At 43.5% G+C, this 15,629-nt stretch overlaps 1 protein-coding gene across 2 annotated transcripts in view; it reads right to left on the bottom strand.

Moving 5' to 3' along the window:
• Positions 1 to 73: 73 nt before the first annotated feature.
• Positions 74 to 15,629, bottom strand: part of LOC115170863 (vesicle-fusing ATPase) — a 35,057-nt gene continuing 19,501 nt past the window's right edge. The window contains exons 3-22 of one of the 2 annotated variants that reach the window (XM_029727198.1): positions 13,300 to 13,399; positions 13,057 to 13,096; positions 12,656 to 12,822; positions 12,292 to 12,399; positions 11,901 to 11,976; positions 7,095 to 7,250; positions 6,656 to 6,855; positions 5,835 to 6,000; positions 5,583 to 5,657; positions 5,241 to 5,428; positions 4,960 to 5,055; positions 4,645 to 4,801; positions 4,427 to 4,560; positions 3,977 to 4,043; positions 3,650 to 3,729; positions 3,354 to 3,488; positions 3,074 to 3,187; positions 2,885 to 2,940; positions 2,380 to 2,423; positions 74 to 1,198 (exon numbers count right to left, since the gene is read on the bottom strand). In XM_029727198.1, coding sequence (XP_029583058.1) covers positions 2,393 to 2,423; positions 2,885 to 2,940; positions 3,074 to 3,187; positions 3,354 to 3,488; positions 3,650 to 3,729; positions 3,977 to 4,043; positions 4,427 to 4,560; positions 4,645 to 4,801; positions 4,960 to 5,055; positions 5,241 to 5,428; positions 5,583 to 5,657; positions 5,835 to 6,000; positions 6,656 to 6,855; positions 7,095 to 7,250; positions 11,901 to 11,976; positions 12,292 to 12,399; positions 12,656 to 12,822; positions 13,057 to 13,096; positions 13,300 to 13,399 — 2,146 coding nt within the window. In that variant the 3' untranslated portion in view covers positions 74 to 1,198; positions 2,380 to 2,392. The remainder of the gene's footprint in view (positions 1,199 to 2,379; positions 2,424 to 2,884; positions 2,941 to 3,073; positions 3,188 to 3,353; positions 3,489 to 3,649; positions 3,730 to 3,976; positions 4,044 to 4,426; positions 4,561 to 4,644; positions 4,802 to 4,959; positions 5,056 to 5,240; positions 5,429 to 5,582; positions 5,658 to 5,834; positions 6,001 to 6,655; positions 6,856 to 7,094; positions 7,251 to 11,900; positions 11,977 to 12,291; positions 12,400 to 12,655; positions 12,823 to 13,056; positions 13,097 to 13,299; positions 13,400 to 15,629) is intronic. The other variant, XM_029727197.1, reaches the window with a different exon arrangement.

Genomic DNA, 15,629 nt, shown 5'->3' on the forward strand with positions numbered 1-15,629 from the left:
TATTGAAGAGTAACATCAACTGCTAACCTTCTTCACACAAACAACTAAACTAAAAATGGAGACTAGAGGTAGGTGTTGTTTTAACCTTGTGTATCTGTGCTTTTATTGCAATAATACATCTGCATGTTGACACACATGGTCAATTCACAGAACATAAAAATAGCTTTTTGACAACAAGCACTGTTCACATAAAGCAATAAATTAACAAATGCATCACAACAGACTGGTCAAATTTGGATTAAATTACACACACATACTGTACTTACGCACAGACAAAACACACTCACTCTTACAGGCATACACAGAAGCAATGCTTGTTCATACACACACATGCACACACAAAATATTGAAATCACAGTCATACATAGAGCTAATTTGATAAGTAATAAAGGTTTCTTTGTTACATATACCATTTCAAAAGTGTTGAATTGTTTAACACTGGTCTCGTACACACACGGTATCTATATTAGACAGACTACAACCAAGTTATAATCCAACACCACAATCTTCAAGTTTGGAGTGAGATAAACAACAATACTGATAGATATATATATATATATCTATCTAGTCAATAGAATGATTTGAAATAATTCATGATATACTGTATTTTATATATACTATATACAGAAAATAAATAACATAGGGGTGGAGGGAAATACATTTACACCCGAAACGATACTTCTCACTTCCACTACACTGTCTATGTTATCATCTGAATATTCAAATAGTTGCGATGACTTGCGCTTCATATGAATCTATGTGTATATATAATACATATATCATGTTTCCAAGACTGATATATCTACTGGTCTGCATAAATATAGATAGCAAGACAGATACACAGCACTGTAAATACAGAAAGCTAAAACATACATGGCTAAATATACGCACAATGCACAAGACAGCACTTTGCAATCCATATTGCGTTTCACACAGATAACATATTGGAACGGGTACGATTTTCAATAGCTTTCTGTGACGTGATATGTCGATAGTGTCGGGTGGATGGATGATGACAGCAGTTGCCACTGAAACATGCGTGGGTGAGAGGGGGCGACTTCTTCTCCCTCTCGGATTGGTTGGATGAGAATGGATGGAGAACGGAGGACGTCATCCTCTCCTCCTTTTGTCTCTCGGTCAGACGCTCCTTCAGCTCTAGTCGAACTTGTAGCTGCGGTCGTTGCGGTCGGTGCGTTCTCTGGAGAGACAGACGTGTGGAGAGATGAAGATGAAACGGATTCAGGTGACAATGATTTACCAGTGTGTCCCCCCCACCTTAAACACATGACATATCGTAAACCACATTCGACTGTACTACAGCATGTACTCACACAACAACAACAAAATGGCAGAAACAAATGTTGAACAGGATTTAATATGCTATAAAACAAGAAGAAAACTATAATGGTGAACCCTACCTTTTAACAGTAATTTTAGCACTTTAATGACCTTTCTAATATACGGTAATTGTGTAGAATGTCTATTCAAAAGGAAAGCAAAGACTTCTTCATCTTGTCGGCTAGCTTTTATCAAATCTGGCAAAAATGCTTCAGAACTATTCGTAAAGAGAAACTTCCCGAAAAAAAAATAAAAAAACAGCAATCTAGGACAGGGGTGCACAACTGTGGAAGAACTAAGGTTCTTCCACAGTCTTGCTGCTTTTGTTTCTCCCTGGTACTTGATGTCACCGATTCCCAGGTAGAAGTCAGTCTCTAGTTCAAAGGGCTTGAGGACTGAGGCTATGCACCCCTGATATGGAATAAGTGGTGTCCATTGTCAGAGACTATCACAGCAGGGTCAAAGCAGCCTCTAAATGACAATCTGGACAATACGTCACGGTAGGTCATGACATAGGGAGGGAATGATGATAAGGTTGTCTTATGTAATGTTTCTATTACATAGACACGATTGATGTGCAGGAGTGGCAGGCACGTCATGCATATAAGTCTTCAGTAACAACCTCATAACGCAGTCATTATAACGACATAAGAGATGTTAGGAAAGGTCTGGACAGCTGATGTCAGATTACCTAAACAATAGCTTCTTTAACGACAAGTGTTAAATCAGTTTCCATAAGCTGATATATTTGACCGCAACTGCATAGGCTTGATATGTCATTGGGTGATAATGTGATGTAGAATTTGGTCGCTCATAGCACAAGTGGGCCAGAGGGTATTTATTGTAAAGGTAAATAGACACAGGAACAATCTCAGAAGTGCTAGCAGGGCCTTCTAGAGCTCTAAAACGTTGGTATCCTTGTAATGAAGCTGAATGAGGGAAGCTAGTCCCTAAAGCTAGAGGAGGTAGCTAGGGAAGCTAGTTAAACGTCTGGGTAGCTAGCCTCGTAGCTAGCCCCGTAGCTTCTACTGATGGCCTTACCCTCAGCGACAGCTTAAATTCGGATGTGCTTGGCGTCATCCAACCTGGTGATGACAAGATGAGATCACACACCGGTCAACGACTGATACTCTGACTGCATTGGCAGCCAGCGGGCAGATAAAGTTATAGTATGACAACTTTATTCATACCCCTCTTCAAGAACATGAACAGGCGTGATACAGTGTTTCATGTTCATAGGATCCCATTTGTGTCAGTCAAATAAGTAATACTGATGTACTAGTATTACTACTATACTAGTTATACTACTAGTAATATAGTAAATCATGTTTTTTTATTTTTTACTTTAGCCTTGTGCCTGTTGTTGTGTATCCTTGTTGTAATATTCACAGAGATAGAAATTGAATAATGGACACGCAGGAGAGGAAGGCAGGGTTATAAAGTCAAAGAAAGGAAGCGATTGGGTGGCTGTGATTGAGTCGCATGCAGGCAGGGCGAGGGTGATTGCGTGGGTGGGAAAGTTCGGGAGGGGTTGGGGAGTACTCACGCCCCCTCGTCTCTAAGAAGCTGCAGGAACTTAGTGACTCTGTACTCCACATCCATCTGGAGGAAAAAGAAGCAGGAAACCAAATATTAACACCAGTGCATTAGCTACAGGATGACACTTCTGGTCGACTGTTCTGCAGCTGAACGATGAGGAGGAGGAAGAGGAGGAGGAGCGCTGACTGCCACTGACCTGCAGAGACATTTCGATGAGCATCAGGAGCTTCTTGATGCCAATCCAGACCCTCTTTCCCTTGACGTGCTGACCGATGGTCACCCGCTCTGCGTCCGTGAAGCTTCCCAGTAGCTGCAATGGATACAATGTCAATGAGTAAACACACGGCACACAAGACAAGACAGCCGCATTAACTACTGAAACTCTTCATCAGTATGTATATTGTGTGTATTCACTTGTTTGTGTGTGTGTGTGTGTGTGTGTGTGTGTGTGTGTGTGTGTGTGTGTGTGTTAGCACCTCTAGGGCTTCCACCAGGTGTTCTCCAGTAGAGATGTTGGGGACGTGGATGGTGGTACTGAAGGCGTCCAGCATCTCCATCTCCTGCAGAACCTCCTTACGGCTGGTGGTTCCGATGATCAACAGCTTACGGCCCTGTAGGCAGAGTAAAGCACAGACAGAGTTACACACACGAACATGCACATGCGCACACTCACGCACACACAGGCTGGTGTAAATAAGCACATTAACGTAACGCAACACCTACATTAAGTAACGCAACCATGCCCGTGTTGTACTGAACAGTGAACACTCACTTTCGGAGGAGTCTTCTTCAGCAGCACCAGCAGGGCCTGGAGAACCATGTTGGAGAAGCGAGGTCCAATGGGAACGTAGTCTAAAAGGAGTGGAGCACAAAGAAAATCAGAACAGTACTACAGACAGGACCCACTAGTGTTGCTGCTGATTCCTTTAGCGTCCAAGAACAGGCCTTGGCTTTAGATACAGTGCTTTGTTTATCTGCAGCGTCACTGGGAAGTTTAAAAGAGATACGGATTTGTCGCTCCACTAGAGACGGATCAGGGAGGTCCGCTAGACTAAATTGGAGAACGAGGTTTCAGAGGAGCGAGGAGGTAGAGAATCACCTAGGAGACGCTCAATGTCATCCACCACCACACAGCTCAGCTGAGACTTGTAGGCATCCTCGAAGATCTGAGGGAAGGAAGGCAGGGGACACAGAGTTAAATAACACAAAGAGACTCCATAATAATACCATACAGGAAGCATTGGTAATAATCTTAGCTCTTAGCTATTATTGTTACGTCAGATAGGAAAAGGGCGGGGAAGTAGCTAGTTAAGAGAGCGGTGGACCCAGGGATCGAACCCCTAACTCTATGTGGCAATGCGTGGTCCAGAGTCAGCAGTTCTACAACTAGTCTACCATTCGACCAGATTCTGGCACAGCATCTCTTTCTATGGGCATGGTGCCAGCCTTACAAAGACATTGGGGTCAAAACACTTAATAAAACTGCAGGAGCATTCAACAGTGTGCAGATAATCTATCTTTCTTTCATGGTGCCAGGCTTCACACCGACCTTCTTGATAGCCAGGCACTTGGAGTTTTCGGAGAAACCGATCATCTTGTCCGGGGAACAGATCTTGATGAAGGGGAACTCTGAGCTCTCCGAGATTTGGGCAGCCAGGGCCGTCTTTCCACTGTGAGGGGGTCCTAAGAGGACAGATGGACAAATAAAGACCGTTAGAGAGAGAGTGGGGGGGTTAACTGTGTGTGTGTGTGTGTGGTCAGGCCTACCCTCCAGTAGCACGGCCACCAGCGGTGTGCGGTCGCTGTTCTTGGTCTGCTGCACCAGCAGCTCCCCGTCATCCAGCACACAGGTCACCGGGTCGCCCCACTTGATGATGCCGTTCATGATGTAGCTGGCGTAGTCCTCCTGGTTGGAACCAAATGCCTGGGGGAGGAAGAGGGGGAGGAGGAGGATAAAGAGGAGGGGGAGTGGGCAGAACTTTTCAGGATTGGAATGATAGTCTAAGGGTCAATCTCAAATGACACCTTATTCACTTGGCCTAGTGTCCTTCGTAAATACACATATAGTAGAGAGATACCTACTGGTTTAATGTCGTTGTTCAGGGAGCCCATGAAGTCGCTTCTGGTGACCTGCAGCTTCTCGGCTCTCTCCGTGTCCACCTCCACTGTGGCTGTGGCCTGGACACACAGAAAGAAATAGCAGTCTGATCTGACTGTGGTATACAGAGTTAGGACAGAGTTAGCCCCTAAAAGCACCTTGCTAAGGGGTGGAATCTAGCCATGTTATGGGTGTTCAAAGGTGTCAACTGGATAGTCTAACCGTATCATGGATGTTCGTGTTTGTTGATTGGTTATACTCTAACCTTAATGTGGCGGTTCATGGCTGTTGATTGGGCAGCTCTGACCAGCCCCTCCAGTTCAGCACCACTGTAGTTCTTGGTCCCGGCAGCCAGCTCCTTCACGTCCACATCAGGAGCCAGCAGGCCGAAGTCACGCATCTTATTGGTGTGAATGTTGAGAATCTGAACACGCCCCTTCTCATCCGGAAGACCTGAGAGGGAGGGAAGGAAGAAAGAAAATGGTAAAAATGCATTCAGGAAGGGAGAGAGGTCACTACAATAATACAATAAAAGGTGGCAGAACATATGAAAAGAAACAAGCCAGGAGATAACAGAAAAGGCACAGAAAACATGTGGGACTCTTACCAATCTCCATCTTGACCTCGAACCTGCCAGGCCTCATCAGGGCATCATCTATCAGGTCAGGCCTGTTGGTCATCCCTATGGGAAAGAGAAAGAGAGAAAGGGGGATGCAAAGATAAAGATGGAGTTACTAGTTAAACCAGAGTCTTGTATTCATCTCTAGTGCTATGTGAGGCTTAAGGTAAGTTTGATATCTATACCTCAAATCTAACCATCTATGACCAGTATGTTATAGAATAGTGTACTACCACCTACCTATGACCAAGATGTTGTTGAGCTGCTCTACTCCGTCTATCTTGGACAGCAGCTGGTTGACCACAGTGTCGTGAACTCCTGTACTGCCCTGCCCAGTACCTCTCTGCTTACAGATGGCATCCAGCTCATCAAAGATGATTATGTGCAGACCACTGTTAGCACCCAGCTAGGACGAGAGGAGAAAGGGGTGAGTAGGAAGAGTGGATGAAGAGAAAGAGAGGGAGACAGTCAGTCATGCATGTACGTATAACATTTGTTTGTGATTTTATCCTCTTGGATGGCTTTTTTTTTTTTACCCCTTTTTCTCCTCAATTTTGTGATATTCAAATTTGTAGTTACAATGTTGTCCCATCGCTGCAACTTCCGTAAGGACTCAGGAGAGACGAAGGTCAAGAGCCATGCATCCTCCGAAAACGACCCTGCCAAGCCGCACTGCTTCTTGACACACTGCTCGCTGAACCCGGAAGCCAGCCGCACCAACGTATCGGAGGAAACACTGTACAACTGGTGACCGGGGTCAGCTTGCAGGCGCCCTGCCTGCCACAAGGAGTCGCTAGAGCACGATGGGACAAGGGCATCCCGGCCTGCCAAACCCTCCCCTAACCCAGACGGCGCTGGGCCAACTGTGCGCCGCCTCACCGGTCTCCCAGTCACGGCCAGCTGTGACACAGCCTGGGATCGAACCCGGGTCTGTAGTGATGCCTCAAGCACTGCGATGCAGTGCCTTAGACCGCTCCGCCACTCAGGAGGTCGTGGATGGATTTTTTTGTTCGATTAATTACTTCTGGTCATCAAAAAAAAGATGGTGGCTGGCCACTCACCCTCTTCTGCTCCTCTTCTGCATCTGCGAAGAGCTTGCGGATGTTGGCCTCAGACTCTCCCACAAACTTGTTGAGGATCTCAGGGCCGTTGACTATCTTGGGCTCGCGGGAGTTGAGCATCTTGCCAATCTGCCTGGCCATCAGAGTCTTTCCACAACCAGGAGGCCCGAACAGAAGGATTCCCTTCACGTGCTTACAACCTGGGGGGCAATGGAACAATGACTGTCTATAGACCTCTGAATATTTGAAAGCACAGCATGCTCCAGTTGTGTACACAGACAATTTAGTTTGTGACAAATTATCACTAGGAGGCGCCATGTTGCACATCCAATGCGGCAATTGTTCTGTCAATACTGCGGCTCGACCTTACTTTTTTTGTGCCCGCAACTGTAGGTAGTACTGCATGATCTAACTAAGACGGAGGAGTGGGGAGCCTTACCCATCTGTTCCACAATGTCAGGAGGGAAGACACGAGAGGCGAAGGCTCGGCGGAAGATGTCGGAGAACTCCTTGTCCAGACCACCAATGCCCATGCGCTCAAAGTTCCAGTCCGGGTTGATGATGGTCTGACGCTGCTCTTTGGTCTTGGCCTTGCCTAGCGGGCAGAGAGGAATCAAATACAACTTTATTTAAAATGCGTTAAAAACATACTCAAATAGACTTTACAATGAAAAAAGTCTAACCATGGATAAAGAACAGTTATTTTCCCATGGTTGAAGGATTTGATCAATCTTGGTCAACTTCGTCTACATGTTTATTTTGACAAATCAAATCACAAATCTAATCAAAGTTTATTGCTTGCGTAGACATATCTGTAGATGTTATAGCAGGTGCAGGTAAATGCTTGTGTTACTAGCTCCAACAGTGCAGTAGTACCTAGCAATGACAATGAAAAAAGAACAACACACATAATCCAGAAAAATAAAGAAATTAAGAAATATCAGAACAAGCTAAATCAGAGACTGGAATATATATGAATAGAAATAGTGTGTACAGCAGTAGTTATATAGAATGAGACATGACTATAATACAGTATATACATATACATTTGGTAAAACAGTATGTAAACATTATTAAAGTGATCAGTGTCCAATGACTATCTACTGTATGTGTATAAGGCAGCAGTTTCTAAGGTGCAGAGTAGGATACCGGGTGGTACTTGGCTAGAACAGTGACTAAGGCAAGTGGTGAATGTTTTTTTAAACATTTTAGTCATTTTAGCAGACGCTCTTATCCAGAGCGACTTACAGTACTGAATGCATACATTTCATACATTTGTTTTCTGTGCTGGCCCCCTGTGGGAATCGAACCCACAACCTTGGCGTTGCAAACACCATGCTCTACCAACTGAGCTAGAGATAGGAGCTGTTTCTCAGTCACTATTACAAATAAATAAAATAAAAAATGAATCGGGATCTGCTTTTTTTGGTCCTCCAATAATCGGTATCGGTATTGAAAAACCACAATCGGTCGACCTCTAGTTCACGCTTTCAGTTTTGCGAGAATACTTCCACCTATCCACGTTTTTTGGATAAGTTCTAATCATCACAGTAGGAACAACATCCTCTATGCACTTCCTGATGAACCCCGTCACCGAGTCAGTGTATACGTTGATACTATTCTCAGAGGCGACCCAGAACATTTCACAGTCCGCATGATCAAAACAATCTTGAAGCATAGATTCCGATTGGTCAGACCAACGCTGAACAGTCCTTACCATGGGGAGCTTCCTGTTTAGGTTCCTGCCTATAGGTGGGGAGGAGCAGAATGGAGGTGTGATCTGATTGGCCGAAGGGAGGGCGAGGAAAGGCCTTGTAGCCATCCCTGAAGGGAGAGTAGCAATGATCCAGGGTCCATGTTGTGTTTGAAGCACAGATGTGTCGATAGAATTTCAGAAGCGGTTTCCTCAGATTTCCTTTATTAAAATCCCCTACTACAATAAATGGATATGCTTTTTCCAGTTTGTACATAGTCCAGTGTAGTTCAAGGTAGTTAATGGTGCAGAAGATAGGCTATCCCATGGACCCAGAAAGAGTGTTATCAGCGCATTTGGAAAGTATTCAGACCCCTTGACTTTTTCCACATTTTATTATGTTACAGCCTTATTCTAAAATTGATTAAATAATTTTTTCCCCCTCATCAATCTACACACAATACCCCATAATGACAACGCAAAAACAGGTTTTTAGAAATGTGTGCAAATTTACTAAAAATAAAAAACAGAAATCACAAACCGTTGAAGTCGGAAGTTTACGTACACTTAGGTTGGAGTCATTAAAACTTGTTTTTCAACCACTCCACAAATTTCTTGTTAACAAACTATAGTTTTGGCAAGTCGGTTAGGACATCTACTTTGTGCATGACACAAGCAAAGAGGCACTGAGTTTAGGCCTTGGAACACATCCACAGGTACACTTCCAATTGACTCAAATGATGTCAATTAGCCCATCAGAAGCTTCTAAAGCCATGACATAATTTTCTGGAATTCTCCAAGCTGTTTAAAGGCACAGTCAACTTGGTGTATGTAAACTTCTGACCCACTGGAATTGTGATACAGTGAACTATAAGTGAAATAATCTGTCTGTAAACAATTGTTGGAAAAATTACTTGTGTCATGCACAGAGTAGATGTCCTAAGCGACTTGCGAAAACTATAGTTTGTTAAGAAGAAATTTGTGGAGTGGTTGAAAAACAAGTTTTAATGACTGCAATCTAAGTGTATGTAAAGTTCCGACTTCAACTGTAAGTACATAAGTATTCAAACCATTTACTCGGTACAGTTGAAGCACCTTAGGCAGCCTCGAGTCTTCTTGGATGTGACGCTACAAGCTGGGCACGTCTGTATTTGGGGAGTTTCTCCCATTCTTCTCTGCAGATTCTCTCAAGTTCTGTCAGTTTGGATGGGTTGCGTCGCTGCACAGCTATTCTCAGGTCTCTCCAGAGATGTTCGATCGGGTTCAAGTCCTGGCTCTAGCTGGGCCACTCAAGGACATTCAGAGACTTGACCCGAAGCCAAACCTGTGTTTTCTTGGCTGTGTGCTTAGTGTCGTTGTCCTGTTGGAAGGTGAATCTTAGCCCCATTCTGAGATCCTGAGTGCTCTGAAGTAGGTTTTCATCGAGGAGCTCTGCATTTTGCTCCGCTCATCTTTCCATTGATCCTGACTAGTCTCCCAGTCCCTGCCGCTGAAAAACATCCCCACAGGATGATGCTGCCACCACCATGCTTCACTGTAGAGATGGTGCCAGGTTTCCTCCAGATATGACGCTTGGCATTCAGGCCAAAGAGTTCAATCTTGGTTTCATCAGACCAGAGAATCTTGTTTCTCGTGGTCTGAGAGTCCTTTAGGTGCCTTTTGACAAACTCCAAGTGGGCTGTCATGTGCCTTTTACTGAGGAGTGGCTTCCATCTGGGCACTCTACCATAAAGGCCTGATTGGTGGAGTGCTGCAGAGATGGTTGTCCTTCTGGAATATAATCCCATCTCCACAGAGCAACTCCAGAGCTCTGTCAGAGTGACCATCAGGTTCCTGGTCACCTCCCTGACCAAGGCCCTTCTCCACCGATTGCTCAGTTTGGCTGGGAAGCCAGCTCTAGGAAGAGTCTTGGTGGTTCCAAATGTCTTCCATTTAAGAACGATGGAAACCACTGTGGTCTTGGGGACCGCAGAAATGATTTGGTACCCTTCCCCAGATCTGTACCTTGACACAATCCTGTCTCGGAGCTCTACGGACAATTCCTTCGACGTCATGGCTTGGTTTTTGCTCTGACATGCAATGTCAATTGTGGGACCTTATATGTGCCTTTACAAATTATGTCCAATCAATTGAATGTACCATAGGTGGACTTCAATCAAGTTGTAGAAACATCTCAAGGATGATCAATGGAAACAGGATGCATCTGAGCTCAATTTCAAGTTTCATATCAAAGGGTCTGAAAACTCATGTAAATAAGGTATTTCTGTTTTATATTTGTAATAAATGTGAACATTTCTAAAAAACATTTTTTGTTTTGTTATTATAGGGTTATTTTGTGTGGATTGACGAGTGGAAAAAAATATTTAATCAATTTTTTTAATCCATCCATTTTAATCCATTCTGTTGAAAAACAAATGATAGTCCCTCTAAGTGCAAACCAGATGGGATGGAATATCGCTACAGAATGCTGTGGTAGCCATGCTGGTTAAGTGTGTCTTGAATTCTAAATAAATCACTGAGTGTCACCAGCAAAGCACCCCCACACCATCTCACCTCCTCCTCCATGTTTCATGGGGGGAGCCACACATGTGGAGATCATCCGTTCACCTACTCTGCGTCTCACAAAGACACGGTGGTTGGAACCAAAAATCTCAAATTCAGACCAAAGGCCAGATTTCCACCGGTCTAATGTCCATTGCTTGTGTTTCTTGGCCCAAGCAAGTCTCTTCTTTTTATTGGTCTCTTTTAGTAGTGGTTTCTTTGCAGCAATTCAACGAGGAAGGCCTGATTCACGCAGTCTCCTCTGAACAGTTGATGTTGAGATGTGTCTGTTACTTGAACTCTGTGAAGCATTTATTTGGGCTGCAATCTGAGGTGCAGTTAACTCTAATTAACTTATCCGCTGCAGCAGAGGTAACTCTGGGCATTCCTTTCCTGTGGCGGTCCCATGAGAGCCAGTTTCATCACAGTGCTTGATGGTTTTTGCGAATGCACTTGAAGAAACTTTCAAAGTTCTTGTAATTTTCCGGAATGACTGACCTTCATCTCTCAAAGTAATGATGGACTGTCATTTCTCTTTGCTTATTTGAACAGTTCTTGCCATAATATGGATTTGGTCTTTTACCAAATAGGGCTATCTTCTGTATACCCCCCTACCTTGTCACAACACAACTGATTGGCTCAAACGCATTAAGAAGGAAAGAAATTCCACAAATTAACAAGGCACACCTGTTAATTGAAATGCATTCCAGGTGACTACCTCATGAAGCTGTTTGACAAAATGCCAAGAGTGTGCAAAGCTGACATCAAGGCAAAGGGTGGCTACTTTATAGAATCTCAAATATCTTTTGATTTGTTTAACACTTTTTGGTTACTACATGATTCCATATGTGTTATTTCATAGTTTTGAAGTCTTCACTATTATTCTACAATGTAGAGCATAGTGCAAATAAAGAAAAACCTTTGAATGAGTAGTTGAGTCCAAACTTTTGACTGGTACTGTAGCTCCTACATAATCTACCTGTATTCTGTATGGACTCCTCTGTAACTTACCAACTAACGTGAGGGAGGAGCTCTCTGCTTTCTCGAAAACCACCTGGCTGTTCCCCACCAGCAGGCCAATGTCAATCTAAGGGAAACAGGAATTGTTGGAATTATTACCAACTACTGGTTATTACAAATAACTGTTCCAAATAAACTCGTACAATTCTGCAGAGTTCCTTTTGGACTTGGACCAGCACCCTAGCAGCACGTTCCCTCGTCAAATAGAGACCCCGTTCAAAATGAGGGGCAGGTGAAAGCAAGGGCTCCACCACTTGGCATTCACCTGTCCAGTCATTTCTAATCATGGATTACTTCAAGGAAGGGGGGTAAATTCCGACGGGGGCCCATATCATGAAGGGTTGAGGCGTTACAGCAGTAGGTCAATGGTAACTCCGGGTACCTTCTGCTTCTTGCCTGATGCTGGCTCTCCCTTGAGGATGCTGGCGTCCATGGCCTCAATGTCTTTGATCACCAGCCCAAAAAGCTTGTCGCAGAAACTAAACACCATCTGTGGGGGGGAAGGAAGGAGGACAGGAAGAATGATAGAAGAAATGAGGAGGATGAGAAGAGAGAGGACGAGAGGAGAGGGGAAGGCTGTGTGAGGTTACATCCCAATTGTCCCAAGCTTGCACTCCTACCCACATCTAAATTAATTTGATTGATTTAAGCCACCAGTCTTTTTCCTTGTAACTCCAGGGAAGGGAAATGTGCAGGAAAAGTGTGAAGAGTTGTGACCGGCTGTAGTGTTTGTTGTTCTGACTGACCTGCTGGGTGACAGAGAAGGCCTGGTTGTTGAACTGCTGGATGAACTCGCTGGCCATCTTGTCCGAGTCGTAGGGGCTGGTGTCCGTGCTCTTCTTCTGGAGGAAGTCAATCTCTATAGTCATGGCACCGATGCATTGTTGGGACTTGTCAAAGTTGTAGTTGGCCACTGAGGGGAGAGGACTCATGTCAGATATGTATCTAGTACCGTATAATTTGTACTCGCAGAAATACTGTACTGTCAAATTAAATAGGTACTGTATGTTAAGGTGAGCTATGGGCTGTGGTCAAGGTGTGAAGGTACAGTATATTAGGGACTGTGCAGGGTGCAGTGTAAATGAGGCAGAGCTGTGATCATAGTTTTCTTTTCCTCAGACTCATTAATGAAATGGAGTGAATTTACCTTCCACCTCCTGTCCAATGGACAGACCGGCCCATTTCCTCTGAGAGAGAGAGAGAGAAAGAAGAGAGATAAGTCAGCCAATAATTGCAAGGAAGCAGAGAGAAGAGGGACCTGTATGCTTCAAATATTAGAATTGTAGTTTTGGAGAAATTCGTTAAGATTATAAATAGATCTATGGGTATACTGTACAATAGATTGAACATTCAGTATAATATACAGATCTGGACTAGGTGTGTGTTTTACCTGTGGCAGACTGAAAGCGATAGTGCCAGGGACTATGGCGTGGTGGGTTTTTGTAGTGAACACAAACTTGTGAGTTGGCGTAGTCTTCACAGTCACATGTCTGTAGAGAGAGGGTTAGAGAGACTCATGGACATCTGTTCCATATACGCAGGCAACGGCATGACCTCAATAGAACATCATATTTACAAATACTTTTTCCCCCACCTAACAGCTATTCTGCTAATGATTTTTTAGAATGATGATTATAGAGTATAGTTTGTAGTATGAAATCAGAAAAAGACTACCTTCACAGCAAAAACAGTGCACTAATTATATGACAATAAAAACATGAATACACATATTTAGATAGCTGTGTACTAGTTCTGCAGAGAGGAAACAGAGGAGATGCCAATCTCAGTCAAAACCCTACTGTAACGGAGTGACTATAGTGCTCAAAACAACATATTTATATTTGAAAATATAATTTCATTGTGGGTAGAACAGCCATGGAGGAAAGAAATGAATTCAACATTTCCCAGGAATAGAGGAGAGGGTAGGTGGCAGGGCTATAGGTCCAAATCAACAACATGTTGCTAAACAACACTCCCTTTGAGAACCAAGAGGATTCCATGGCTAGAGGACTAATCTCAAATTAGCAAGAGATTATACTCCGTGTGGTCCTTAACTATGAGCAGAAAAGAGACAAGAGAGATCCGGTGGGAAAAGCTGCTACTGAATTCAACTACTTATTGATTCCTATTTATTATTCAACAACTACTTATAATATGGAGTACCGCAAGGTTCAATGCTAGGACTGTTCAATTTTATACTTACAACTCGTGCTAAATTAAGATATTCTACTGAATTAAATCAACCAGAGGTAAACTTCAACATGTCTTTACTCCATCACTGTCCGTGTAATCCCTCACATTCCTTTACTGACGTGGTGACGTCCCATCTCAGTACGTCACATCAATACACGACATCCCCCCCTTTACTTGGATATGAACTTCAATGTCAACCGGACATACACAACAGCACTTATTCTTTATCTGTATAGCAACCATTATGTTATTAATAAACAACTTAAATCTGTTCAATGTCTTATTATTTCTGTTCTCCTAATGGACTTTCCTTTATTTTTTTGCAACAAAACATTCTGCACTTTTTCTTTCACAACATAACTCAAACATTCAGAGTCTTCGCATTAGTCCTTTTTTTTGTCATTTGTCATTTTATACTGGTTTTCTTTACCCCTTTCAGTACACGATCATTATTTAATTACAAAGTCTGTTAACTTCTCTGGCAGTTTAATTTGTCTGTGATGATCCCTCACAGATGGTCTCAGGTTTGGATTCTATGTACCGTCTCAGATTAGGACACTGCTCCACAGTCTCTTTCAGTTGTGTGTGGTCCTTTGATTGTGGATCCGGCTCCTCAAATATATACAGTGAGGGAAAAAACGTATTTGATCCCCTGCTGATTTTGCACGTTTGCCCACTGACAAAGAAATTATCAGTCTATAATTTTAATGGTGGGTTTATTTGAACAGTGAGAGACAGAATAACAACAAAAAAATCCAGAAAAACACATGTCAAAAATGTTATAAAATGATATGCATTTTAATGAGGGAAATAAGTATTTGACCCCTCTGCAAAACATGACTTAGTACTTGGTGGCAAAACCCTTGTTGGCTATCACAGAGGTCAGACATTTCTTGTAGTTGGCCACCAGGTTTGCACACATCTCAGGAGGGATTTTGTCCCACTCCTCTTTGCAGATCTTCTCCATGTCATTAAGGTTTCGAGGCTGACGTTTGGCAACTCGAACCTTCAGCTCCCTCCACAGATTTTCCATGGGATTAATGTCTGGAGACTGGCTAGGCCACTCCAGGACCTTAATGTGCTTCTTCTTGAGCCACTCCTTTGTTGCCTTGGCCGTGTGTTTTGGGTCAATGTCATGCTGGAATACACTTCCACGACCCATTTTCAATGCCCTGGCTGAGGGAAGGAGGTTCTCACCCAAGATTTGACAGTACATGGCCCCATCCATCGTACATACAGGCATGTATATATGCTTTCTTGAGCAGGGGGACCTTGCGGGCGCTGCAGGATTTCAGTCCTTCACGGCATAGTGTGTTACCATTTTAAAGATTTCTGGCTCCTAGGTGTCTTTTATACAGGTAACGAGCTGAGATTAGGAGCACACAAAGGGAGTGCTCCTATATTTTTGTTGTTGTTATTCTGTCTCTCACTGTTCAAATAAACCTACCATTAAAATTATAGACTGATCATTTCTTTGTCAGTGGTCAAACGTACAAAATCAGCAGGGGATCAAATACTTTTTTCCCT

The sequence above is a fragment of the Salmo trutta genome, chromosome 32, assembly GCF_901001165.1.
Source record: "Salmo trutta chromosome 32, fSalTru1.1, whole genome shotgun sequence".
NCBI lineage: Eukaryota > Metazoa > Chordata > Actinopteri > Salmoniformes > Salmonidae > Salmo > Salmo trutta.